This window comes from Sminthopsis crassicaudata, chromosome 1 (genome assembly GCF_048593235.1).
Source record: "Sminthopsis crassicaudata isolate SCR6 chromosome 1, ASM4859323v1, whole genome shotgun sequence".
Classification (NCBI taxonomy): Eukaryota; Metazoa; Chordata; class Mammalia; order Dasyuromorphia; family Dasyuridae; genus Sminthopsis; species Sminthopsis crassicaudata.
The window spans coordinates 667,354,575-667,380,641 of NC_133617.1; the positions used below are offsets into that span (position 1 = coordinate 667,354,575).

The 26,067-nt window shown below is 38.3% G+C and overlaps 2 protein-coding genes across 2 annotated transcripts in view; one reads left to right on the plus strand and one right to left on the minus strand.

The window, feature by feature from the left end:
- Window positions 1–6,726: 6,726 nt before the first annotated feature.
- Window positions 6,727–9,108, minus strand: LOC141551476 (5-beta-cholestane-3-alpha,7-alpha-diol 12-alpha-hydroxylase-like). Its single transcript, XM_074283165.1, has one exon. It carries the CDS (start codon window positions 8,991–8,993, stop codon window positions 7,470–7,472), a length of 1,524 nt encoding a protein of 507 aa, XP_074139266.1. The 5' UTR covers window positions 8,994–9,108; the 3' UTR covers window positions 6,727–7,469.
- ACKR2 (atypical chemokine receptor 2) overlaps window positions 8,305–26,067 on the plus strand; it is an 83,416-nt gene continuing 65,653 nt past the window's right edge. Inside the window, exons 1-3 of the mRNA XM_074283167.1 lie at window positions 8,305–8,425; window positions 13,392–13,510; window positions 24,124–24,267. The gene's annotated coding sequence lies outside the window, so the exon portion shown is untranslated. The remainder of the gene's footprint in view (window positions 8,426–13,391; window positions 13,511–24,123; window positions 24,268–26,067) is intronic.

Below are 26,067 nucleotides of genomic sequence, written 5' to 3' on the forward strand. Positions count from 1 at the left end.
AGACAGAGAGACAGAGAGACAGAGAGACAGAGGAGAGAGATCTCAAAAGAGGTCTCAGGTCTCCAATAGTTTACTGCCATTTCAAAGATTTTGGGGAGTCTAGGAGAGTTGAATTTTCAAGGAGGAAGAGTTTTCTCCCAAAATTATTACCCAAGTTTATGTGTTTAAGTTTGAATCATATATGATTAGAATTATTTTCAATTTGATGCATTTGGGAAAAAGGTGTTAGAAATATGAGTGTATTAATATTGAAGTGTTGCTATTAAAAACTTAAATCTCTATTTGATTTGATTTTAGGTAAAAAAAAAGTATTAAAACAAAGTTCTCTGGTAACTTAGCTAAAAAAGTCATATGTTTGTATCTCCTAATTAGATGAGATATATTTAAGATACTATGTTGTTCTCTAAATTGTATCTTGGGCAATTTGTAAAAATTATACAAACTATGCTTTAACATTCTGTCGACCTAGAAATATGATATATTATTTTATGAAATTTGTTACCAAGTTATTTAGATGTTACCTATAATCCTTATAGGATTCCCCCTTTTAAAAATATACTTAAAAGATCCAATTTATAAAATTTTTAGTAAGTTTTTTAAAAGGGTGGTTTAAAAACAAGGACAAAAATGGTTGATTTGAGCATTTGATAAGATTAAAAGGGCAACAAGAAGTTTGTATTGGCATTAACAGGAGTCAGGTTTGTGAGGCTGTGCTGGTAAAAACCTTAAGGTAAAAAGGCCTGCATTTTTGATGTGTTAGGTATAGAAAAATATGAGAATAAATTCAAGTGCATGGTCCTTCTGTTCTGAAAATAATACCTTTGAGCAGAATTGACTTTTTGGTGAGGAGACAAACCAGTCTATACCAGACCCTTATCTCAGCTGTGCAAATCACTCAGCTTGCCTCTCATGGCAGGACAAAAGGCTCCAAAATCTAGAGACTTTAGTGACACGTATGAGCTAGAATGTAACTTTGGATTAGCATACCCTAAGCAAACCTGAGGGATATTTTGGAGGCAGCATTCTCAAACATGCTTTTTACATAGCATCTACTCTGCTTGTCTCAATTTCCTCATCTGTAAAATGAACTGGAGAAGGAAATGAACAACTCCAGTATCTTTGCCAAGGAAACGCAAATGGAGTTACACAAATGAAACTGATGCAATAGGAACTGTGTCTCCCTGAGCTTTGGGGAATGGTGGATCTGGCTTGGAAAAACCCTAAATCTCAACCCCTCCTGACCTTTGGGAGTATCCCCACTCTCCTACTTGATTCCCTGGGGAAACTCTCACAATAATCTCCACCTATGATTCATTTGGAGATTTTGGCCTGAGGCATAATAACCACCCATTATTGGTTAGTCCCTTAATTCATCTGGAGATGGTTCCCTAGCCCCAGGCCACAGAAACCTAAATATAATTAAGGCTGTGTATCCAAATCTTTACCATTCCTATCAGGAATTCTTCCACTGAGGAAATAGTTTCTTAGTGGAAATATATATATATATATATATATATATATATATATATACACATACATATATATAGCAAAAAAAACCCCAAAAAACAAAAAAAAAATTCTCCTGCAGATCTGGACTGCCAATTCTTTTGCAAGAACCTGTGACACCAGCCTGGGGGACCTCCCTCGCTGTTAGGGTATCTCTCACCCCTCAACAAAATGACTCAACCACCACAAATGTTTCTTATTTGCAAACATTTTATTTAGTTTCTTAACCTTAGTCTCCCTCTCATCATCATCTTGAAAATGAGAGGGTTTTACTAGAGTCTTAAAGATTCTTTCTGGTTTTATGTTTTAAATTGCCCTGAACCTCTGACAGGGTGTAGTTGGGGGATGTTAGAACTCATACTGATGGGGGTTGAGGCATTCCTTTAAGATTCCTTTCTAATTGCCCAACCCATGGGTGACCTTGATTCACAAATCCTGGTCAAAGGCACCCTTTGAATATCCGGGCGCAGCCCCATCATCAGCTCAGCTTCCCCCAGCCCTCACCTGATCTGAGCTAACTGAAAAGCCCACTGAGAACTTAGGGGTACTGCCCATCATCTTCTAGGTATAAAAGAGGGGAGTCGGAAACTCCCTGTTTGCAGGAGCCCTCCCAGCCAACACATGGTATCCTTCCAGCTATGTAAGGGTTCCTGCCTGCCCAGTGGCCACCTCTGGCCCTGGCGTCTTTCTAACTGAGCTTTACTTCCAAATTCCTATAATAAACCTATTATTTATCAATCTAGGTTTTCGGGCCTGTAAATTCATTTTGCAGGGGACACTGCGCTCATGGGATTATCTTACTATCTATGCTCCGAGAAATGGGGTTCTCCCTTTCCTTTCCCCCATTAATATTAATTAATAATTGATTGCATTTGCCACACAATCCCAAGGAAATTCTTCGACCCCTACTCTGTTCTGATTAGCAATCTCTAATTATATCCTATACCCTAAGGTAACTCCTGGGAATTTCTGCTGTGGTCAACAGTTCCTAACTGTCTCACACTTTTGCAACCCCCTTCCTTCCTGCTATTCTGTTGACCCTAGAAGGTACCCAGGCTAGGGGCACAGTAAGAAATCTTCCTCTGTTGCCTAGAAGCTGCCTAAACTGATCCAGGGATTTTTTTTCTTTTTTCTTTTTTAAAATTTAAAAATTAAATAGAAAAGAAAAACAAAACAGAAAAAGAAAAATAAACATTCCATGTGTATAATAGAACATAAGAGAAGATTCAAAGATGTGTAAATTTTCATTTCAAGAAGGCATTTATAATAACAGAAAATAATGTACTCTGAATAGTCCATTTTTGCTTTGCATTTTTGTTGATTTTCTTTTGTAATCTGATATACAGAGAACTTTTTAAATGTATTCTTCCCCTCCTCCCCTTCCTCCTTCAAGCAGGCTATAATTGTGTGGATATATTTGTGTTTATACTTACATGCATATATAAACACACACATGCACACACACACACATGCACACACACACACATATGCATAAACTTATATGCATTATCTCCAGTTTCCTACTGTGAGAAATATTAAAATTTAGATTTTCACAAGATGTTGCAAGTTTCAAGGTAATATAAGATAACAAGTATTACTGCAGAATCAACTTTCAGAAAAAGGAACTAGCCAGACCAGAAAAGTCCTGATAAAGGGGGCTTGCTTAAACCAACCAGTTGAATGATGGGGACAAGTCTTTTCTTTATTGTGCTTGCTTAGTAAGACTCATGCATATTATCTTCATCCAGGGAGGAGCAAAAACACAAATCTAGGCACAATGGTGAGGGTTCCTATGGCATACCAGGAAAGGTTCCTCTAGGCAATTAAAGTTAAGTGGGAGGAGAAGGGGAGGAGATTAACCTAATAAAACTTCTTGATCTACATAGGTCCATTCTGAAGGAAGTGTGCCTGCTTTTCAAGAGAATGGAAGGTTGGGTTCTTCAATCTCTCTTACTCTCAAGAAAACATCACAAACTTTGAAACTGAGTGGGGGGGGGTTTCTTGTTTCTCGCACTATGGGGGCTCATCCAGAAAAAACAGGACCACCAAGAGAAGTGAGATCTAGATGGCCTGGGAAGAGCTCTCCTGTTGATTTCAATAGTTTGGTATTTGGGCTTCATTTTTCTCGAAGCTCATAGCCCCAAATACAGTAGCAATTGCTGCAAAGAGAGAGGGTGAATAGTAACAATTCGAAAGGAAAGACACAGAAAAGCTGAGGATGATGACATGATTTGATATATTGAAGACAACTGGCTCAAGAAGAACTACTTTGTTGATCCAGGTTTCCTTTATCTTTAGGGGTCTGTCCAGGCTGTCTCAGACTAAGTCAATCAAGATTAGAGATGGCAGGGAAGAACTTTCCCTTATCACTAGAGATTTCTTGAGGCTGTCTTAGTATGAGTTAGTGCATCACACTTAGAAGTAGAAAGGTCCTTAAATTCTGGGTGTCAATTCTCTGGCTTAACTAAGATTTAGTTAATAGATTTGACTTAGAAATGAGAGGGAGGAATTCAAAAGTATCTAATATAGAGAAGGGATTCCTGGAGTCTTCCCTGGAGATGCCCTGAATTAGTCTGGATAAGGACATTTGGCCAGAAAACCCTAAAATAAAGGACTTTAATTATGCACACCTTTCCTCTATCTTTCTTCACTTCCTTATCCTCTGGGATGCTGAAAGATAGAAGGGTCATGGATTATGAGGCAAGCTGTTTTCCTTTCTAAAATCTCATGTCTTACACATTTCTTCAGACATTGGGGATTATTTAGCAAAAGGGAACCTCATTTCCCTTTGTAAAACTGGATGATAAAATGATAATGATGTAAAATCTTGGGAATTAGGAAAAACTGCCTCAGAAAGGATCTCTAAATAATAACACTATCTTATAATTGGACTTATTTTGTAAGTATTTGAATTGTATTTTTCCTGTCATTTTATCTGTCAGCTTCTGTGTTGGTGAAATATCTCTATCACAGTTTGTGTTGTGAGCAAGATTCTGTTACCTTGAAAGATTTTAAATGCAGCCAGAAAGAAAAACTTCTAAAGAGGTGCAGTTAGGAAAACACTGGGAAATGTTATTAATATCCCTAAATCCTACCTTAAATGGGTTTTAAAAGCAATTGACAAGTTTGAAGATTTTGAGGGGAAGAAAGTCTTTCTTTCAGCCCCACCACCCCTACCCCTTACTGCAATGATAAGCAAATAGGACAGAGAGAAAAAAAATATATTTAGTGCAATGATAATGGTAAAATCAAGTAAAAGAAGTTTCTGGTCAGAGTGAAAAGAAAATGAGATATGCATTTTCTTTTTTTTTTTCTTTTTTTCTTTTTAAATTAATTTTATAATTATAACATTTTTTTGACAGTATATATGCATAGGCAATTTTTTTTTTTTTACAACATTATCCCTTGTACTCCCTTCTTTCCGAATTTTCCCCTCCTTCCCTCCACTCCCTCCCCTAGATGGCAGGCATTCCCATACATATTAAATATCTTATAGTATATCCTAGGTACAATATATATGTGCAGAACCAAATTTTGTTGTTGTTGTTGTTGCAAAGGAAGAATTGTATTCGGGAGGTAAAAATAGTCTGGAGAGAAAAACAAAAAATGCTAACAGTTTACACTCATTTCCCAGTGTTCCTTTTCTGGGTGTAGCTGATTCTGTCCGTCATTGATCAATTGGAATTGGATTAGCTCTTCTCTATGTTGAAGATATCCACTTCTATCAGAATACATCCTCATACAGTATCATTGTTGAAGTGTATAATGATCTCTTAGTTCTGCTCGTTTCACTCAGCATCAGTTGATGTAAGTCTCTCCAAGCCTCTCTGTATTCATCCTGTTGGTCATTTCTTACAGAATAAAAATATTCCATAATATTCATATACCATAATTTACCCAACCATTCTCCAATTGATGGACATCCATTCATTTTCCAGTTTCTAGCCACTACAAAAAGGGCTGCTACAAACATTTTGGCACATACAGGTCCCTTTCCCTTCTTTAGTATTTCTTTGGGATATAAGCCTAATAGTAGCACTGCTGGATCAAAGGGTATGCACAGTTTGATAACTTTTTGGGCATAATTCCAGATTGCTCTCCAGAATGGTTGGATTCTTTCACAACTTCACCAACAATGCCTCAGTGTCCCAGTTTTCCCACAGCCCCTCCAACATTCATCATTATTTGTTCCTTTCATCTTAGTCAATCTGACAGGTGTGTAGTGGTATCTCAGAGTTGTCTTAATTTGCATTTCTCTGATCAATAGAGATATGCATTTTCAAAGGTACTTTAATCAAAGTCCACTAAAGGGATATGTATACAGAAAGGTAAGTGAGAAAAGTTTAAGAATGTAAGAGAGTTAGAGAACTTTTTGGAAAAGTGGAAAAGCAGTATGATACCTTACTTTAAAAATTCCAGCCAGCAGGGAACTTGTAACTTTATTATCAGAAGTTAGGCTTAAGGAAACATGTCAGGTCGAATCTCTAGGTAAAAGGCCATTTGAAGCAAAACCTGTCACTTAACTCTTTCCTGGCTTACAAAAGATAAAAGGTTTGTGTAAGCTGGGAAAACAACCAAGAGACAATTAAGTTTGATTGAAATATCTAGTTAGGATTTAGAGAATTTCACAAAACTAAAGTACTGCTTAATTTTAAAATAACTTTTATATTGGTGGATGTATTAAAATTGGAAACAACTGTAAATTACATGAGAGTCCTATCCATTTTTGTGATAGATTCTGTTCTACCTGACTTTTAAGAATTGCCTTGTTTTATACCTGAACCAAAAGGGAAACTTGTTTAAGGTAACAGGTGAGGAAACTCCCAGAGCTAGAATAGCTTGGGGCAAGAAAATCCTACCCCTTGAGTCCACTACTAAACTTTGAGACTCAGTGAATACTAAGTGGTAAGTAATCAGTTCTTTCTGAGATTGTAGAACCAAAACTCAATTTGCAGTAATTTGAATATTATTAGATTGTAAACTGAAAACTAAAAAAAAGGTGGAAAATGTATTTAAAATCTGTTATTATTATCAGTCTTGCTAACCCCATAAATGTAATTTAGTAAATTAGGTATTTCCACATTTGCTCGTGAATTAAGAGAAAATTATAGCTACACTGTTTGGTTATTACTTATGAAAATTCTATAATTGTCAATTAAGTTATTTAAAGTTATTGTCATTATGTTTAAACTAAAAATTGGCAATCACTATGTGTGGAAAAAAAGAGGTGTGAGCTGAAAAAGACTTATCAATTCACTTTTCAAGTATGAGAGTATGCAACCTTTTGCTAGATAGAAACTTTGAGGTCAAAAACTTCAGAGCTCAAGGGTAGGAGAAAAAGGATGAGCCTGTAAAGGAGACAGAGAAGGAGCACTCATACAGAGGAAGAGAGCAGAGTCACAGAAAACAAAATGTCCTACAAATGGCTGTTCACTACTACAATATTAGCTGGAACGGACCAGACCACAGAGGACATCTATTCTGACTTGTATTTGAGTAGTAAGTCTCTGCACAACATCCCTGCAAAGGAGTTGGTCAGTCTTTGTTTGCCGATATTCAATGACATTGTCCCACCACCCTGGCCCCACTATATCCAATGCAGTCCATTATACCATGGTACAGCCCCAATAGTTTGGAGGCTTCTTATCCTATTATTCAAGAGAAACCAATCTCTCTACAACCATGAGCAGAAGAGGATTCACTCAAGGAGATTAAGGAAGGGATACAGAGAAATTCATGTGTATGGGGGGGGAGGGGGAAAGTCCTCAGAAGGAAGGGATAGTCAAGAGGGGCCAAAGCTATAAACATAAAAGAGGTCTGAGGAAAGACAACTGGAGGTGTTGATTGGGAAATGCACTGGAGAGCAGTTTAGTAAAGTGGTAAGGAGAACCATGTTCAAGAGGGGAGAGAGTGAGTGTACCCCACTGTAGCCTTGACCTTGTGCAAATGTTTTCACCATCAAGCTAGAAGTGTATACGATATCGGAACTGGACATCATGTATTGGCTGTATGGCACTACTTCCAAACTGCTTCCTATTTACTGAAGGGATCTTCACATCCTGATCAACTAATTCTATGTCATATTGTGTGACCATCAAGAACACAAACATTTTCATTTCATTAAGGGCAAAGAACCTCCCAGGACAGACAGTGATGCCAGCACCCCACTGCAACATGTGTGGCTTGATCTTTCTCCCTTGCTTGTAGAAAACTACTTTTCTGCTGCCATCAGGATTCAGGAAACGGTCATATTTGAATGTAGTGGGGTCTGGGTAGATTTCTGCGTCTCTATGGAGGAAAAGGAAGGGGAAGATGGACACTTCATCTCCCTGGCGGAGGGCATATTCCCTGCCATCATCCATTTTCAGGATCAGGTCCTGCTTCACAGTTCTGGTGAGGAAAGGAGTAACCACCAGGCGTAATGTCTCCTCCATGACACTGTCCAGCACTGGGGTCTGCTGTAGCATTCTATACTCAACACTGATGGGCATCCCACCTGGTCTCCTCTCCTGCCCCATTTTCCTGAGGACTCCTTCTGCCTCCTCCCTCACAGCCTTCAGAGCCTCAGAATTCTTTAGGAGGAAGAGGAGGGCCCAGAAGGATACAATACCTGTGTTGCCCTGGGAAACCCAGAGCAGTAATAGGTTAAACATGCTCTGTGTTTTCTCAGGCACTCCCTCTTCAACTTGCTGCTCCTGAGCAGAACGGATCCATGCACTTACATTATCCCTCTCCAAGATGTGCCAGGGAGAGAGAATATCCCAGAAGAAATGTCTGAGTCTCCTCATTTCCTCTTTCTCCTTGGGTAGGAGCACAGAGTAAAACACCCGGGGAAAGAGAGTGCCAATTTTCTTGAATTCCTCAAAGACTTTCTGGGATTGGAGGAGGTCCTGAGCATGGTCTGCTTTGCCGTTAGTAGGTAAGTTTCCAAAAAAGGTCAAGTAACCAGCTCTAAAGACAGTGTTGTAGCAGTATTGAAATAGCCCTTCCTGCTTCCACTCCTGAGGTCCTGGTCTCTTATCTGCATCAGGTTCTAGCATCAGGATCTGTAGGCTATCCATCATGGCCTGGGTCAAATCAACTAAACCAGTACCCATCAAGTGCTTTGGGGTAGAATTGTACATAATTCCATGAGATACCTGTACTGGCAAATCAAAGACTTTGAGGATCAAATCAGTTAGTAACTTGGAAGAGCCCAGCTTGCTTCTGTTCTCCTTCAGGATGACATCAAAAGAGAAGGGATCTGTGACAAAGGTAACGTATCTGCCTGCCATCTGAACAGTGAAGATCTCTCCATGACGTTCTTGCATCCTCTTCAGGAAACTGGAGGCATCCTTAGATATGTCCATGGCATGGCCCAGCCAGGGGATGAGGCCTTTGTCCAGAGGAGGCTCATTGATTCTCCCCTGGCGGAGGGCTCCCAACCTGTACAGCACCACCAGGACAGTGGTCACCAGGACTATGAGCACAGAAGTCCAGAATGCCATCACCACAGCACAAGAGATTTTGTTCTCAGGCCACTTAAGGAAAAGTGAAAGCTTTCTGCTGATGAGATACTTTTATAAACTTAGGAAAGGTCTTTTCTGCTTTACCTTGTCCTGAGGCTAGGTGGGAACAAGAAGTTAATTATATGGAATTAGGTCAGAAAGCAGCTGCTATGCTGAGCTTACAGCTTTCAAAAGCCTGAGGACAAAGAGAAAGCAGCCAGACAGGATCAGGAGATATTTGAGGAGTGAAGTCAAAATTGTGATTAAGCTGTAATTTTCTTTTTGGGGCTTTGCCAAAAAACCTTGAGAATCAGCAAGTAGAAGTAGCTGGAATCCTATGTGGACAGTGTCACAATGGTATTTAAATTACATTTATAAATTAACCAAGTCAAAAAACTGCAATCTAAATCAATACCCTGTATAAATCACACAGAGAAGGTCAGTGAGGGCAGTTCAAGCAGAAGTTATAGACGCTTATTCAGATTTGTGTCGATATCATTTCTAAAAGTATTTGCGTTCAATTTCCAACCCAAAGTTATTTTATTGACATTTAGACATTTAGTGTGTGAGTCAAGCTCCCTGAAGGAGTCAGTAGACTAGGAAACCAAGGATTTTTATAGAGTAAATGATATTGATTACATCATAAGATATGGAATTTCTGAGATTATAGGAGTTTGCTAATATCAGGAGGTTCTAAAACCTTAGATGGAAGTATGCACATGATTACTCAGAATACATACAGAACAGCCCACTTGTAGGTGTATTAATTTATTTTAATGACAGTATAACTAGCATAAGTTTACCCAAGGGTAACTGCTCAGGAGCCATGTTGGCAGAAAGATTTATTGAGGTTTGCAGGGCAATATCCTGTTTTGCATCTTTTTGTGCAGTTTTCTTATTGACTGATTTCTGTGTTATGTTTTGTGGTAAACTAGTGATGTGGCAACAGAATATGCTGGCCCCTGCTCATTGTCCAGTGATTAATTCTGTAGGGCTTGGGGTTGGGGGAGAGTCTGAGTTGGGGGGCAACAATCAGAATCCCATCACACTTAGGACAGTTAGCTGCATGGAACAACTGGTGAGTCACAAGTTATGTCTTGCAAGGTGTAGCACGCTCTTCAAAACACCATAGGGTTAGAAATAATTCTTGAAACATGGTGGAGAGATCAGAAAATTCCAAGCTCTCCAGATTTCTCCCATAAATAAAGTTGTGCCTCAGTGCAAACGTGTATCAGAGAAAAAATAAATAAGAGTTGGGACAGAATAATGGTCCTTCTAGGACAAGCAGAGAAAATAGTTGGAGAAGAATAGTACTTCTTAGGACAAGCAGAGAAGATCAGAAGAAAGACTCCAGGACTAAGAATTAACCTCCAGGATAACTCTGCTGAAACAGGAATCCAGGAACTCTGGGACTAGATGGATTTGGAGATAGCCTGAGCCTCAATTACAGGAACATTCACCAATGGACAGTGCATGGGGAGGTCTGTGATTTGAGTCAGGAAAGATTGAGGGATTCCCTCAATCAAAATCCTCCTCAATCAAAAAAAGTCTCCCCTATCCCAGAGAGATTACTCTACATGATTATATGGTTATCTTCTCAAAAAGAATTCAGAGAACTCAAAGTTTTTTTTTTTTTTTTTAAATCAAATGAGATTGAAGAAAAAGTAATTTTTTAAAGAAAAAGAACAATCCAAGAAAAACACGCAGATCATGCAAAGAAAGGCAACCAAATGGCAAAGGAGATCCAGACCAATAATTTCATCCAGTAGAATGACAATTAAGAGACAACATACCAAAACCTATAGGATTCTGCCAAAGCAGTTCATACTAGAAATTTTATATCTCTAAATAGTTACATGAATAAAATAAAGAAAGAGGAGATCAATGAATTGGACTTGCAACTTAAAAAGCTAGATAGAAATATAAATTAAAAACCCTGAAGTAAATACAAAATTATAAATTCTGAAACTCAAAGGAGAAATTAATAAAATCGAAACTAAGAAAACTATTGAACTAATTAATAAAACTAAGAGTTGGTTTTATGGAAAAAAAAAAAGAAACAGCAAAATAGATGATAAATCTGTGGGGTTAGTTTGATTAGAAAAAGAAAAGAAAATTACCAGCATCAAAAACGAAAAGAGTGATCTTCCTCCCAAGGAAGAAGACATTAAAGCAATAATGAGGGGCCATTTTGACCAATTGTATGCCAACATATCTGACAATCTAATTGGAATGGATGAATATTTTAAAAAGTATAAATTGCTTAGATTAAAAGAGGAAATTATGATCACATTTTAGAAAGAGAAATTGTCCAGGGCATCAAAAAGCTTCCCCCACCAAAAAAAAAAAAAAATCTCCAGAACCAAATGGATTTACAAGTGAAGGGGCAGCTAAGTGATGCAGTGGATAAAGTTTCAGCCCTGAAGTCAGGAGGATCTGAATTCAAATGTGACCTCAGACACTTAGCACTTCCTAGTTGTGTGACCCTGGGCAAGTCATTTAACCCCATTTGCTCAGGCAAAATAAATAGAGATAGATAAATAGAGAATAAATAAAAAAATGTAAAAGGATTTACAATTGAATTCTACCAAACATTTAAAGAATAATTAATTCCAATACTATATAAACCATTTCAGAAAATAGGCAACAAAGGAGTCCTGACAAATTCCTGTCAGGACTCACAAATTCCTTCCATGATATGTAAACAAGAAAGAGCCAAAACAGAAAAGGAAAATTACACACCAATCTCCTTAATGAAAATTGATACAAGATTTTTAAATAAAATATTAGCAAAGAGATTACAACAACTTATCAATAGTTTAAAGTGGAATTTATACCAGGAATTCAGGACTGCTTTTATATAAGGAAACCTATAGCTAAAAATGACAATATCAACAACAAAACTAACAAACCAAATGATAATCTCAATAGATGCAGAAAAAGCTTTTGGGGGAAAAAGCACATATTACCATTAAAAGCACTAGAGGGCATAAGAATAAATTGAGGTTTCCTTAAAATGATAAGCATTATCTACTTTAAAACCATCAGCAAGCATTAGTTGTAATGGAGAGAAGCAAAGCACATTTTTGATAAGGTCAGTGGTGAAAGAAAAATATCCATTATGACAACTTATTCAGTGTCATACCAGGAATGTTGATTTTAGTAATAAAAGAATAAAAATATTAAAGAAATTAGAGTAGGTAATGAGGAAACAAAATTATCACTCTTTTCAGATGATAAAGCGTCATGCTTAGAGAATCCTAGAAAACTACTAGAAACAATCAATAAGTTTAGGAAAGTTGCAGGATACAAAATAAGTCCACATAAATCTTTGGCATTTCTATATATTATCTACAAAGTCCAGTAGCAAAAGATACAAAAAAAATTTCATTTAAAATAACTGTAGATAATATAAAATATTTGGGAGTCTACCTGCCAAGACAAAATCAGGAACTATATGAATACAACATAAATTACAAAATCCTTTCCACACAAATGAAATTAGATCTAAACAATTGGGAGAATATCACATGCTCATAGGTAGGCCCAGTTAATATAATAAAAATGTTAATGCTACCTAAATTAATCAATTTATCCAGCACCATACCAATCAAACTGCCAAGAAATTATAGAGCTAGAAAACAAAATAATAACAAAATTAATCTGGAAGAACAAAAGGTCAATAACTTCAAGGGAATTAATAAAAATGTGCAAATGAAGGTGGCCTATATATACTAGACATAAAACTATATTATGAAGCAGCAGTCATTAAAAGCATTTAGTTATCTGCTTGTTGTCAGCAGACCTAGCTGGTTTAACTTGATACCACTCCCCCCAAAATTCATCTGTACTTGCCGGATTTTGTGCAACTAGGCTTACAAGAGTACAAGGGGCAAAGTTTCTATTAAACAATTAATATTCATTAATTGTCAGAGAAGACTGTGATTAGCCACAAATGAATGCCAATCCCTGAGCCTCTCTAGGCAATATCCCTTAGCTAGCCACACCTATTTAGCTGTAGGATTTAAAGTTATCTTGATTTGGCTCTGAACTTCCCTTGAGCTCCCTTAAAATGTCATCCAGCAGCCTAGCAAAGACTGAGAACAATTAGGAAAAGGTGTGTTGGGCGTGTATCATAAATCAGGGGCAAGTGGTAAAGTCATTTCTATTCTTTTCTCTAGTTTCTACTAGTACACAGAACATTGCCCTTCATGGACTGATTGGTTTGTCTACTTTATGTTTTTTTGTTTCCTTAGTAATTTTGCAGTTTAGGGCTCAAATATGGAGAGTATAGGTACAATAAATTTGTCTTGACCATATACATCCATGTTTCTATCTTTTCTTGCTTTCATGGTCTCATCGAGAGCCAATACAGCTGGTTTGTCATTTGCATTTCAGACTGGCACCTGTGAACACGGATATCAAAGGCTTCCCAGACCTCACACACAGGCTGCCAGTTCTCCAGAGACCACCCCTGGCCCAGGACAATTTGACAGATACACAGTGCAGCAAGCAGAGTAAGATTAATCTGCATTTTTTCTTTCTCATTTATCTGAAGTTTAGAGAAACCTAAGAAAAGATTTTAAAAGCCCTACTACAGGAGAAGGGCCTCCTTATCACTTCAAAGAAAATTACAGAATATTACCAAGAAATGGGAGCAGATGCTTTTCCTCTTTATTGTTTTCAGCTGTATAATTTAAATTGTGAATGGCTGATTCTACTAGCTTCTGAGAAATCAGACATTTCTCTGCTCAAACCTAAACAGATCCTCATGGATTGCCCTCTTTAGTAATGCTCAGACTCAGACAGATTTTGATGAATTGTCCATCAAGGAGGTACCTCTCAAGTCTGCTCCAGGATGAGGGCAGCAGCAGCTTCCTGCTTCTACCTCGGGATGAGAGCAGTGATGACAGGCAAAACGGCAGCTTTTTACTTCCCTGATAAAGATTTTTTAAAATTAATTTTATAATTATAAAATTTTTTGACAGTACATATGCATGAGTAATTTTTTATAACATTATCCCTTGCATTCTTTTTTCTGAATTTTCCCCTCCCTCCTTCTACTCCCTTCCCTAAATGACAGGCAATCCCATACATTTTACATGTGTTACAGTATAACCTAGATACAATATAAATGTGTAAATCCAATTTTCTTGTAGCACATTAAGAATTGCATTCCGAAGGTATAAGTAACCTGGGTAGATAGACAGTAGTCCTAACAGTTTACATTCACTTCCCAGTGTTCCTTCTCTGGGTGTAGTTGTTTCTGTCCATCATTGATCAACTGGAAGTGAATTGGATCTTCTTTATGTTGAAGATATCTGATAAAGATCTTAAAGGAAAATCCAGGGGATGATTTTCTTCTAGCTCTTTGGAACTTTTCTAGTCATAGAAGTTTCAGACCTAAATAACTCAGGGCAACCTGGGCGAGTGCCTATGAGAGTCCTTAAAGAATTAAGAGCTGCATCAAAGGATTCTGGCCCACATCTGCATGTGTTAGGAGTCTTTTAGAACAGGTTCAGTACTATGTTCTACCTCAACATGATTAGCACACTCTTGCTTGTATTTGCCTGGACCAGGCCAGTTGGTAACTAGGTCCACAGCATTTGGGGAACAATGTAGGCTTCAGGCCTTAGAAAATCAGACTTACAATGTAAATATTAATTATGAGCAACCAGCCAGAATGGGCCAGTACATTCTGTTAGCAAGGCAGTTATTTACTATGCAAGTATACCAATAGATTACTGCTTTTGCTCTAAGGGCTTGGCAAAAAAAATCCCCTCTGCAAAAGATAGTAATGTTTCTTTTAGACGGATCAAACAAGGACCCACTCAGTCTTTCAGTGATTTCTTTGCCCAACTCATGACAGCAGTGATTAGAACTATAGGAAAGGAACAGATATCATTATTAAACAATTGGCTAGAGAGAATTGTAATGTCCGGGCTGGCTTTCTGGAGGTCCTCTGCACAGGGCTTAGTCTCAGCAGAATAATCACCACAAGGATGGTCAGGAATAGAGTCTAAAGTCTTTATTGTCTCCTTCACAGTCTGTGTCTGTCACAGTCTGACCCAGTCTCCTCCAGCAGTCTGTGATAGTCCGACTCTTTCATCAGTTCTCTCAGCCCTTATATGCTCTGTTACAATTACATCATTACATCATACTGAGTATATGAGAACCATTACATCACCATACTAAGTACTAAATATATAAGTGAACTAGAGAACCATCCTCTCATCAATAACACTGAGTTAACATCTTGTTGTAAGTATCCTTATTTCAAGTATACTTCTCCAGAGTTTGAGCCCTCTATAGAGAACTGTAATAAAGACTTCAAAAAGGCTCTTTTGGGAGGATTCCCAGACAAGGCTTTTGAAGAGATGATTAAGTGTTGTTCCTCTTGAGGCACCCAGACATGTTGATTTATTGTCAGAAGCCATGGCAGCTCTGTCCAGTTGTAAAGCTTAAATGTGGCAAGCCACGACACTTGCATGCTGCTTGCCCAGTAGATGGAGGTAAAGAACAGTAAAAAACCAGCCCTCAGTTTCCCTCCTGGTCCATGGGGTAATTATTGTACAGTGAACTATCATTAACCTTTGTTAAGCTACTGTTGGATGGCTCTGGGAACAAATATCACTTACAGAATCCCCTACTGGGCGGATTCTGGCCAAACCCACCAAGGATGCATTACCTATATGCTGGAGCTGACCATCCAGTAACTGTTCTCTTACCCTTTCCAAGCTCTGGCAGGGCTGGCTCCCCTTCCAGACTTGATCAAGAAAGTGAAGTTAGCTTCACTGGCATGTAGCCTTCTTTATTCCTTGGGTTATTCGAGTCACACTAGGATAATGTAGAAATTGGAATCTCACCCATAGACAGGACATTCAGATCAATTTATTACTCTTAATGACTATCAAAAGCTCTTGGGCCACATTCAGCAACTACATTCCAGATTGCTCTTACCAGATCCTCAGTTAAAGCCCTTGTATGACTTGCTCCCGGGAGACCCAGCTTTAATTTCTCCCTGTTCTCTCACCCTAGCACCCACAGCTGCTTTGGAGCAAGTTGTAGATGCTCTTCTGTAGAGGGTCACAGTCAGTGGGGGAACTCTGGGTGAGGTATAAGACCCTTCAGCCCAGAGAGAACCTGCTGAGAACGTTTGGTTCAGCTCCCCAGCTCTCCTAAGGGCTCTTGCCTTTCCTGAGAAGTCAGGGAGCAGTGACAACCTGTGTTGTGATTGAAGCAGAGTGTTAACAGGTGGGAGAGTGATCCCAGATGGGAACCTGCATACAATAGCAAGCTGTTTATGTGGTCCCAAGAGCATAGTATATACTGGGGGCATGCTCAGTGTTTTTGTTACTTAAGGGTATGAGGATATAAAAGGGGAAAAGACCTTGTAATAAATGGATTCTATTTTCCCACCATCCTCAGGAATCCCACCTTACCACTTCTCCATTGAAATGTTATATTTTGGCAGCTAGGTGGCGCAGTGGATAGAGAACCAGCCCTGAATTCAGGAGGACCCAAGTTCAAATCTGGTCTCAGACACTTAACACTTCCTAGCTGTGTGACCCTGGGCAAGTCACTTAACCCCAGCCTCAGAAAAAGAAAAAAAAAAAGATAATTCAGGAGATGTTATATTTTAATTACCCTGGCATAGGGGCTCTAGAAAACATGGTATGTTTTGTCACCCCAAATTGGGGGCTCTAGAAAGCAGGACACAACATTCTTCACTCAGTGTCTGATCAATATGATTCAGCTCTTCTAGTTGCCTTGTCTATTCTTCCCACTCCTGAGTCTTCAGCAGGATGCCTCCTGCAAACAGCTATTAAAAGAGTTATTTCATGCTTAGCTTCTCTACCAGATGTTATTGCCACTATGTATACTAAAAGTCAGTTGGAGACCCTCCTCTCACAGGACCCTGAGTGGCAAGTGCTTCTCACATACACTATTCCTTTTATATCCCTATCTTGTTCTACTTTACCAATTGTGTCTACTGTTTCCTCTTGGTCATTTATTGCCCTCACATAATAAGTTTTTCTCCATTGACACAGGTTCTTCTACATACACAGATGCCAAGAAGAACAATAGAGCTTCCTTGTTCCTTTAAGGCTCATTTTCTCCTTGCTTTTGCAACCTTAGCTGTCCCAGCTTCTCTTAGAACAGACAATAATCCTGCACATGCTGCTTCTGCTCTTGAGCATGGATACTGAGACATCAAAACCTATCTGTAAAAGCAAAAAGGGGGAGTTAACGGCTGAGTGCCACCACTCTCCTCAGGAGCACGAGTAAGACAAGTATTATTCACTTAAAATTGTTTGAACTCTTGATTCTGATGGTGTCTCTGTGGTCGAGTGATTTTTACTCCTCTATTCACTCCAACAGGTATCTAAGTGCTCCACCAGCCATCATAATAACCCCCCAGTGTTGGCTTCACAGGTTATGTGAAAAGATCTGGCTACAGAACAATGGCTCATTCCAGCCATAGTGGAAAGATGGGGGAAAGGGTCTGTTCTTCTCGTTACAGATTTTGGGGACAAGGTAACCATACCCTGGAGAGCATAATGCCCCATTGAGAGTAAAGCAGTGGTTGAGAAACAACCACCATGAAGATCATGCTGGGGCGGCCTGTTCTTTAAAGACACATTCTAAGCCGGGTGTGGTGGCCCAGGCCTATAATGGCTGCTTCCAAGAAAGATGGGGCGGGGAATGCCCTGGAGATGGGGACCAGAGTTACTGTGGTGGAGCTGGAGGCACTAACCTGCCTGAGGAGGGGCAGAATAGCCCAGAGCAGGAGAGGAGCAGTTTGGAGCTCATTGCTGCAGTGGGATCACATACAGGAGTGACTGCCTCACTTCCAGGCTGGGCAACATGGGGCAATCAATGCAAGCAAGAGAGACCAAGAGATGGAAAGATATGTACATAGACATACAGATAAATAGATGGATGACAGGTAGAAGATATACATATATATATAATAGATAGATAGATAGGTAGATAGATGATGGGTAGAAGATAGATAAATAGATGATAGAGATAGACAGAAAGACAGATAGATGATAGAGATGCGAGGATGAATGGATGGAGGCACATGGCAAAATGATAACTAGGAGATAGGCAGGTAGAAGATAGATACAAACATACATAGATATTTAGATACATAGATGACAGAAATTAGAGCGGTGTAAGATAGGCAGGTAGGTAGGTAGGTGGATAGATGGATAGAGAAATGAATAGACAGACAGATAGATGATAGAAGATGAAATATAGATAGATTAGATAGGTAGATAGATGTAGGTATAGATATAAGTAGATATATACACATAGAAAGAGAGAGGTTGGATGGAGAGATGGAGAGAAAGACAGGCAGATACATGATAGATACCAGGATCTGGTAGGATCACATCCATGGATAGTTGCTGCACTTCCAGGCTGGGCAAGATAGGAGCACACAATTTAGATGGACAGAGAGAGAAAGAGAAAGAGAGAGAGATGATTGGAAGGTAGATGATAGATAGATGGATGGATAAAGAGACAGCTAGATAGATGATAGAAGATAGGTAGAAGATAGATGCATAACATAGATAGATAGATATAAATAGAATTCTGATACACAGGTAAAAGTTAGATAGACTGACAGACTGCATTTGATTTGGATGTGACAGTTCCCCTCAGAGCCATCCTTGAACGTCTGAGCCAAGAGAGAAGACACTGATTTAGTAGTTCCCATTCTAGTATCTAAGCAGCAAGTCCCTTTCTGTTTCTTGCTGAATGGGACTGATTGGATGAAGTTTTCTTAATTTATGAGATTAGTTTATGAGACTAGGCCTAAGTCACATGATCCCTATACCCAGAGCCAAAAGATGAGGTCTTGGGCCTCAGATTTCAGGAAGTCACATGATCTCTGGGCCGTGGCCTCTAACCATAGGAAGTGTTGTGACCCACAGGAAGCAGACAACATTGGTGACCATTGGTCAAGGATGGCTACTTCCTTTTAATCTTATCCAATGAAAAGGCTTGGGTCTTATTCTTTTTAATTGAGTGTTCTACTTCCTGCTGGTCAGATCAAGCACATGGCAGGAGCTGGGATGCCTCCTAGGTGTGCTGGGCTCCCTGCAGGGACTAAATAAATGCTTTCTCTGTGTATCTAAAGATGTCTCTGATTAGTTAATTTGGGAAAGGGGGTCTAGCACTCATCCCACACACTGCCATCAGAAAAACACTCTTATTTCCTCTACTTATATGGATCACTTCCTCTCTCTTTGGAGTGTTGAAGCCCTCCCCGACCCTTTCTGTCCCAATCCCTGCCCTTATACTTGTTTGTCCCTTTTCCAAAACAACACTGACATCAGGGCTAATGTCCGCACTTGTGCGTGAATGGGATTTACGGGAGGCAGAGTTACAAAAAGCCTCAGCCTCACTCACTCTTCCTGAGCATTGAAGCTCAGTGGCAGGACGAAAGTCAGGATGGCTGCTGATGGCCCAGGAGGCAGTGCATGACCTTGGTGTCTACAGTGTCTGACCAAGCTCTTAGCTTTCCACAGCCCCTGCTTCAGCCATCTTCATGGACATTGGAACAAATGGGTAGACACCCCCCTAACTTACTAATGGGTTTGGGGATTCTCAGTTACCCTCAATCTGGTTTAGCCTCTCTATGGTTTACCAGTGTGTGGCCCTGCTCCTACCACAGCTCCTTTCCACCACAGTAAAAGACTTGGGTGGAAAAGCAGCCCTGGAGAAGGCTGATAACTCGATTTATTATATCAGCAAAGTGGCAGTGAATAGAATCCTGGACTTGGGATCAGGAAACCTGAGTTTTTTAGTTCTTATTTGTTGTGGGACTTTAAATAATTTATCATCTCAGCCTCAATTTTCTCAGCTGTAAATAAGGGCAGTAATAGCACCTATTTTCCAAGTTTGTAATGAGAAACAAATGGGATAATATATAAAACACTTTGAAAATCTAAGGCACTAAGGAAATACCAATTATTTAGTATACTTTGCTCTTGGCTGAATTAATTGGAGAGTCCTAGAAAGGGTGAGGTAGATTAAATCTGGGACAGAAAGCAAGAAATGTTTGTAGCATTTTGACAGGAACCCAACCTTTGGTTTAGAACTTGCATCCATGGGGAATTTGCCAACCAAAGAGAAGACAAATCTACTGCACCTAACAAGATGAAGCAACTTAACTCAGAAGTCTTTCTTTACCAGCTCTAAATCCACATCATAGTGATAATAGACTTCTGATTCAAACCCAGGTCTTCTGCCTCCATCTGACAGTTGCCTCTCCCCTCTATCCTTTCCTGCTGTACTCCAGGCCTATGATTTCTCAAAATGTGCTCAATAAGATAGGAGGTTCCCTTCTCATGAACTAAGAATTCTTCCTGGTTTTTTTTTTTTTTTGCATAAACATTTGGCATACCTTCTAACTCATTGGGCCTCTTTGTAACCACAGGAAACATGACACTGACCCATGTCACAGACAACAATACATGTGGATGATTGAACTGGGGCAGAGGTTGGAGTAGAGATCAGTTTGTCTAATAGTTAGTCATCCCCTAGGGAGCTAGTGGCATTCCCTGACTTTATTGAGTCCTTATGATTTCTCTTTCATGTTTACCTTTTTATCCTTCTCTTGGGTTTCGTATTTCAAAGTCAAATTTTCATTCAATTCTAGGCTTTTCATCAGGAATGCTTGAAAGTCCTCTATTTCATTGAATATCTATTTTTACCCTGGAAGGATTACACTCAGTTTTATTGAGAAGGATATTCTTGGTTGTAATCCTAGTTCTTTTGCCTTTTGGCTATGATATGGTATTGTATGGTGTGGGAGGTGCCAACCTCACAGAAAATCATTATCATATTTTTAAATTTATATTTTCCAAAAGAATTTTAATAACATATTTATATCAGTTTTTTAACAGTTAAATCTAGAACTCAAAAGAATTAGGGGCAGCTAGGTGGTACAGAGCACCAGCCCTGAATTCAGGAGGACCAGAGTTCAAATCTGGCCTCAGACACTTAACAATTCCTAGCTGTGTGACCCTGAGCAAGTCACTTAACCACTTAACCCCAATTGCCTCAGCAAAAAAAAATTAAAGAAGAGCTCACATTTCTAATATTATGTTCATTTATCTGAACTATCATATTAATGTTAGGCATTATCTTTATACACATTACACATCCAGTAACTAAGGTAATGCTTAAAACCATAAAGCTATCAAGTTTCCATATACATATTTATTCCAATAATTTTATGATATGGGATTCACTATTTCCAACTAATCTATTGCCAAAGATTTTAACAATGACGGTAAATATTCCAATTATGATACTTAGGAAGACTTTGCTTATCAAATTTCTTCTAACACTCTCTAACTTTCTTATTAAGCTATAATTTTTATTACCACTATAGGTCTTTATCTTTCAAATAAAATCTAACCTTCAACTTTATTTAACTTCTATTTATTTTTATATTCCTCTCTTTTCTGGTGATTCAGAAGCCTAAACTTTCTTGCCAGAGTAGTTACTAAAAGTACACTCAGTTACGTTCATTATGAGAGCCATACAGGCAGAGAAAAAATATATAACATGATAATATATAAAATATAATATATATAATAATAACATATAATATGATATATAAAAATATATAAAGAAACATATAAAAGATAAATAAATAAACAAAAATAAAATGTTTAAGATGTGTGATAGGACTTTAGGAAAAAGCTAGTTTGATTTTGAACAGAGATGATATGACAAAAAGAACACAGAGATTCTTCACTTGAAACCTTCCCCTTGCTAAACTCTCTGCTGAAACAGGTAGCAAAAAAGCACACAAAAGCACATATCAATAAACAACAAAGACAGGCTTCTACTCTCAGCAGTCTAGTCACATATACAGAAATACAAACACTACACTTAACATGCCACAAAGATGGACAAAAGGCTGCAGCTGCTTTAAATAATAAGTGTACACAAGAAAATCCTGTCTTGAAATGTAGGGCTGGTTCAATATCAGGAAAACTATTGCCATAATTGACCATATCAATAACAAAACTAACAGAACTCATATGATAATCTCAATAGATATAGAAAAAGCTTTTGATAAATACAGCACCCATTCTTATTAAAAACACAAGAAAGCATAGAAAGGGAGTTTCCCCTACAAGGATGAGCAGCATCTACCTAAAACAATTAGTAAGCATTATTTGTAAAGGAGAGATGCTGGACACATTTCCAGGAAGATCAAGAGCGAAACAAGGATGCCCATTATTAACACTATTATTCAATATTGTGCTAGAAATGTTGGCTTTAGCAATAAGAAAAGAAAAAGAAATGAAAGGAATTAGAATGGGCAATAAGGAGATAGAATTATCACTCTGCAAATGATATAATATACTTAGAGACTCCTAGAGAATCTTCCAAAAACCTACTTGAAACAATTATTAGCTTTAGCAAAGTTGCTGGATATAAAATAAACCCACACAAATCATCAGCATTTCCATATATTACTGACAAAGCCCAGCATCAAGAGATAGAAAAAGAAATTCCATTTAAAATAACTCTAGGTAAAATAAAATATTTGGGCATCTACCTGCCAAAACAAAGTCAAGAACTATATGAATACAATTGCAAAACATTTCTCATGCAAATAAAATCTGTTCACAGCAATTGGAAATATACCATTTGCTTATTGGTAGACTGAGCTAATATAATAAAAATGGCAATTCTATCTAAATTGGTCTATTTGCTGAGTGCCATACAAATCACATTGCCAAAAAATTATTTTATAGAACTAGAAAAAATAACAAAATTCATCTGAAAAAAAAATCAACAACAAAAGATCAAGAATATCAAGGGAATTAATGAAAAAACAAATACACAGAATAGTGGCTTAGCAGTTCCTAACTTAGAACTATATTATAAAACAGTAGTTATCAAAAACATTTGGTACTAATTAAGAAATAGTGTGGTGGATCAATGGAATAAACTAGATACATATCACATAGTAATCAATGATTATAGTAATCTAGTATTTGATAAACCGCAAAATGCCAGCTTCTAAGATTAGAATTCACTATTTGACAAAAATTACCAGGAAAACTGAAAAATAATAACTCGGAAATTTGGCATAGACCTATATCTTACACCCCCTACCAAAATAAGGTGAAAATGTGTATATGACTTGGGCATAAAGGATGATACCATAAGCAAATTAGGAAAACAAGGGGTAGTTTACCTATCAGATCTTTGGAGAAGCATAAAATTTATTATTAAAGAAGAATAAAGAACATTATGAAATACAAAATGGACAATTTAGATTACATTAAACTAAAAAGTTTCTGCACAAAGAAAATCAACAGAAACAAAGTTAAAAGGGAAGTACAAATCTGGAGAAAATAATTTTACAGCCAATATTTCTGATGAAGGCCTCATTTCTAAAATATATGAAGAACTGTTGTCAAATGTGTAAGAATACAAGTCATTCCCCAATTGAAAAATGGTCAAAGGATATGAACAGATAATTTTCAGATAAAGAAATTAAAGTCATCTATAATCATATGAAAAGATACTCTAAATCGCTATTGATTAGAAAAATACAAATTAAAATAAATCTGAGGTAACACCTCACATCTCCCAAATCAGCTAAGATGACAGGAAAAGAGAATGATAAATATTGCAGGGCATATGAGAAAACTGGGACTCTAATACATTGTTGGTGGAACTGCAAAGGGATCCAGCCATTCTGGAGAGCATGGAACTAGTTCAAAGGGCTGTAAAGCTGTGCATACTCTTTGCTCCCATTACCTGAGGAACTATTTTGATTTTCATTTTCTTTCTTTTTGAGATTCCAATTGGCTTAATCCTTCCCAAAGGTGAAATACTTGAGATTTCATCTCCTTTTCAATTTTTAAACACTTTTAATGTTTTCTTGGAATGATGAAAGCTTATATTCTACATCCCTCTTAATGCTTCTACTGGTTAAATGAGTCCCACTCAGGATGTTTGATTTTGGGCTAGCAGGAAGAGGAATATGAAATATGCCTGGCAATGTAGGCTAGTGCTAAATCCTGAAAGATCCTACTTGTCATTCTAAGAGCAGAAGTTTTGTTGTTGTTTTTAAAATTAGAGTCCAGAGGAAACTACAGAAGGTTCTTGAGCAATGGAAAAACTTGTATTTTGAGAGGATTCTTTTGGCTGCAGTGCGGAGGAAAGATAGGAGATCAAGATTGAAAACTAGAAGACTAACTAGAAAAAAATTGCAATGATCCAGGTAAGAAGTGACAGTATTAGATTGGTTTTGTGTGTGTGTGTGTGTGTGTGTGTGTGTGTGTGTGTGTGTGTGTGTGTGTTTGTGTGTGTGTGTAGAAAAGAAAAGATGAAATGTAGATTGTAGACTAAAAAGAACTAGTAAAAATTTTAAAAAATAATTTATTAATTTTATAATTATAATTTTTTTGACAGTACATATGCATGGGTAATTTTTTTTTACATTATCCCTTGCATTCACTTTTCCAAATTTTCCCCTCCCTCCCTCTACTCCCTCCCCTAGGTGACAGGCAATCCTATATATATTAAATGTGTTACAGTATAATCTAGATACAATATATATGTGTAAAACCAAATTTCTTGTTGCACGGTAAGAATTGGATTCCAAAGGTATAAGTAACCTGGGTAGAAAGACAATAGTGCAAATATTTATACTCCTTTCCCAGTGTTCCTTCTCTGAGTGTAGTTGATTCTGTCCATCATTGATCAATTGGAGCTGAATTAGATCTTTTTATGTTGAAGATATCCACTTCCATCAGAATAGATCCTCATACAGTATTGTTGTTGAAGTGTATAGTGATCTCCTGGTTCTGCTCATTTCACTCAAGAACTAGTAAAAATTAAAGAGTGCACATGGGAACTAAGGGAGAGGGAAGGGTCAAGAAGGATTCCAAGATTGCAAACCTACATGCCTGGGGCTGGGGGGGGGGTGGAAATCTTCCACATGAACAGAAGACACTGAAGGAGGGGCAGGTTTAGGGGGGAGACAATTCATTCTGTGGGGCATGTTGCTTTTGAGTTGTTTGAGGGCCATCCAGCTGAACAGGTCTGGCAGGCAGTTGGTGCAGAGCCTGGAGCTCAGAAGAGAAGTCAAGACTAGAGGACATGAGCTCCCTTTGGCTTCACTTTCTCAAGTGAAGCTGCTTAAGTCTCCCCTAAAAATCTAGGGGTATGCCTGGAGAGGCGGGGGTGTCTCTTCTCTAAAGCCTTCTTGCTGCAGCACCCTTCAAGGTAAGTTCTTCTCATCTGTACTGTTAGGTGCTAACCTCAGTTCTATTTAACCACATACATGAAGTTAGCTTTTACCAAGGGATGTTTCCTTTGAAGATACAGCCATAAAAGAAGTATAAACATTTCCCTCCCCCCTGACCCCCCTTACACTTTCCTCTATAGCACTTCAGACTCTCAGAGAACAGGCTCAGACTTCTATTATAGCATTTGTTCCATCAAGTTCACATTTAAATGGAGCATTGCTGCTGGTTAGTCTTCATGTCAAACACTTTCCTTCTCTGTAAAATTATACTCAGTGAATAATTGAGTTCCCCTTAAATGTGATATTTGTTTCTTTCATAGTAGTAAATGCACTTTACCTGATCAAATTATTTTTTCTTTTGGATTTTGCAGCTTACTTTCCCACATGCCAGCCACCTCCCCTCCTGCCTCAGCTACATCGACTGACCTTGGAAACACCAGCATCTATGACTATGACTATCTTGACAGTTTCCTGCATACAGTCTGTAGGAAGGAAGCCATTTTGTCCTTTGGCCAAGTGTTCCTGCCTACCTTCTATTCCCTGGTGTTTATCCTGGGTCTGGGGGGAAACCTTTTCTTCCTCACTGTCCTCCTCTACTCTACCCATAGAAGAGAGGTAACTGAAGTATACCTGCTGAACCTGGTTGTTTCTAACCTCCTCTTTGTGCTGACCTTGCCTTTCTTTGGGGTCTCTGCAGCCTGGCATTGGGTCTTTGGGGAAGCCCTCTGCAAAACCATCTGCACCCTTTACACTGCCAGCTTCTATAGCAGC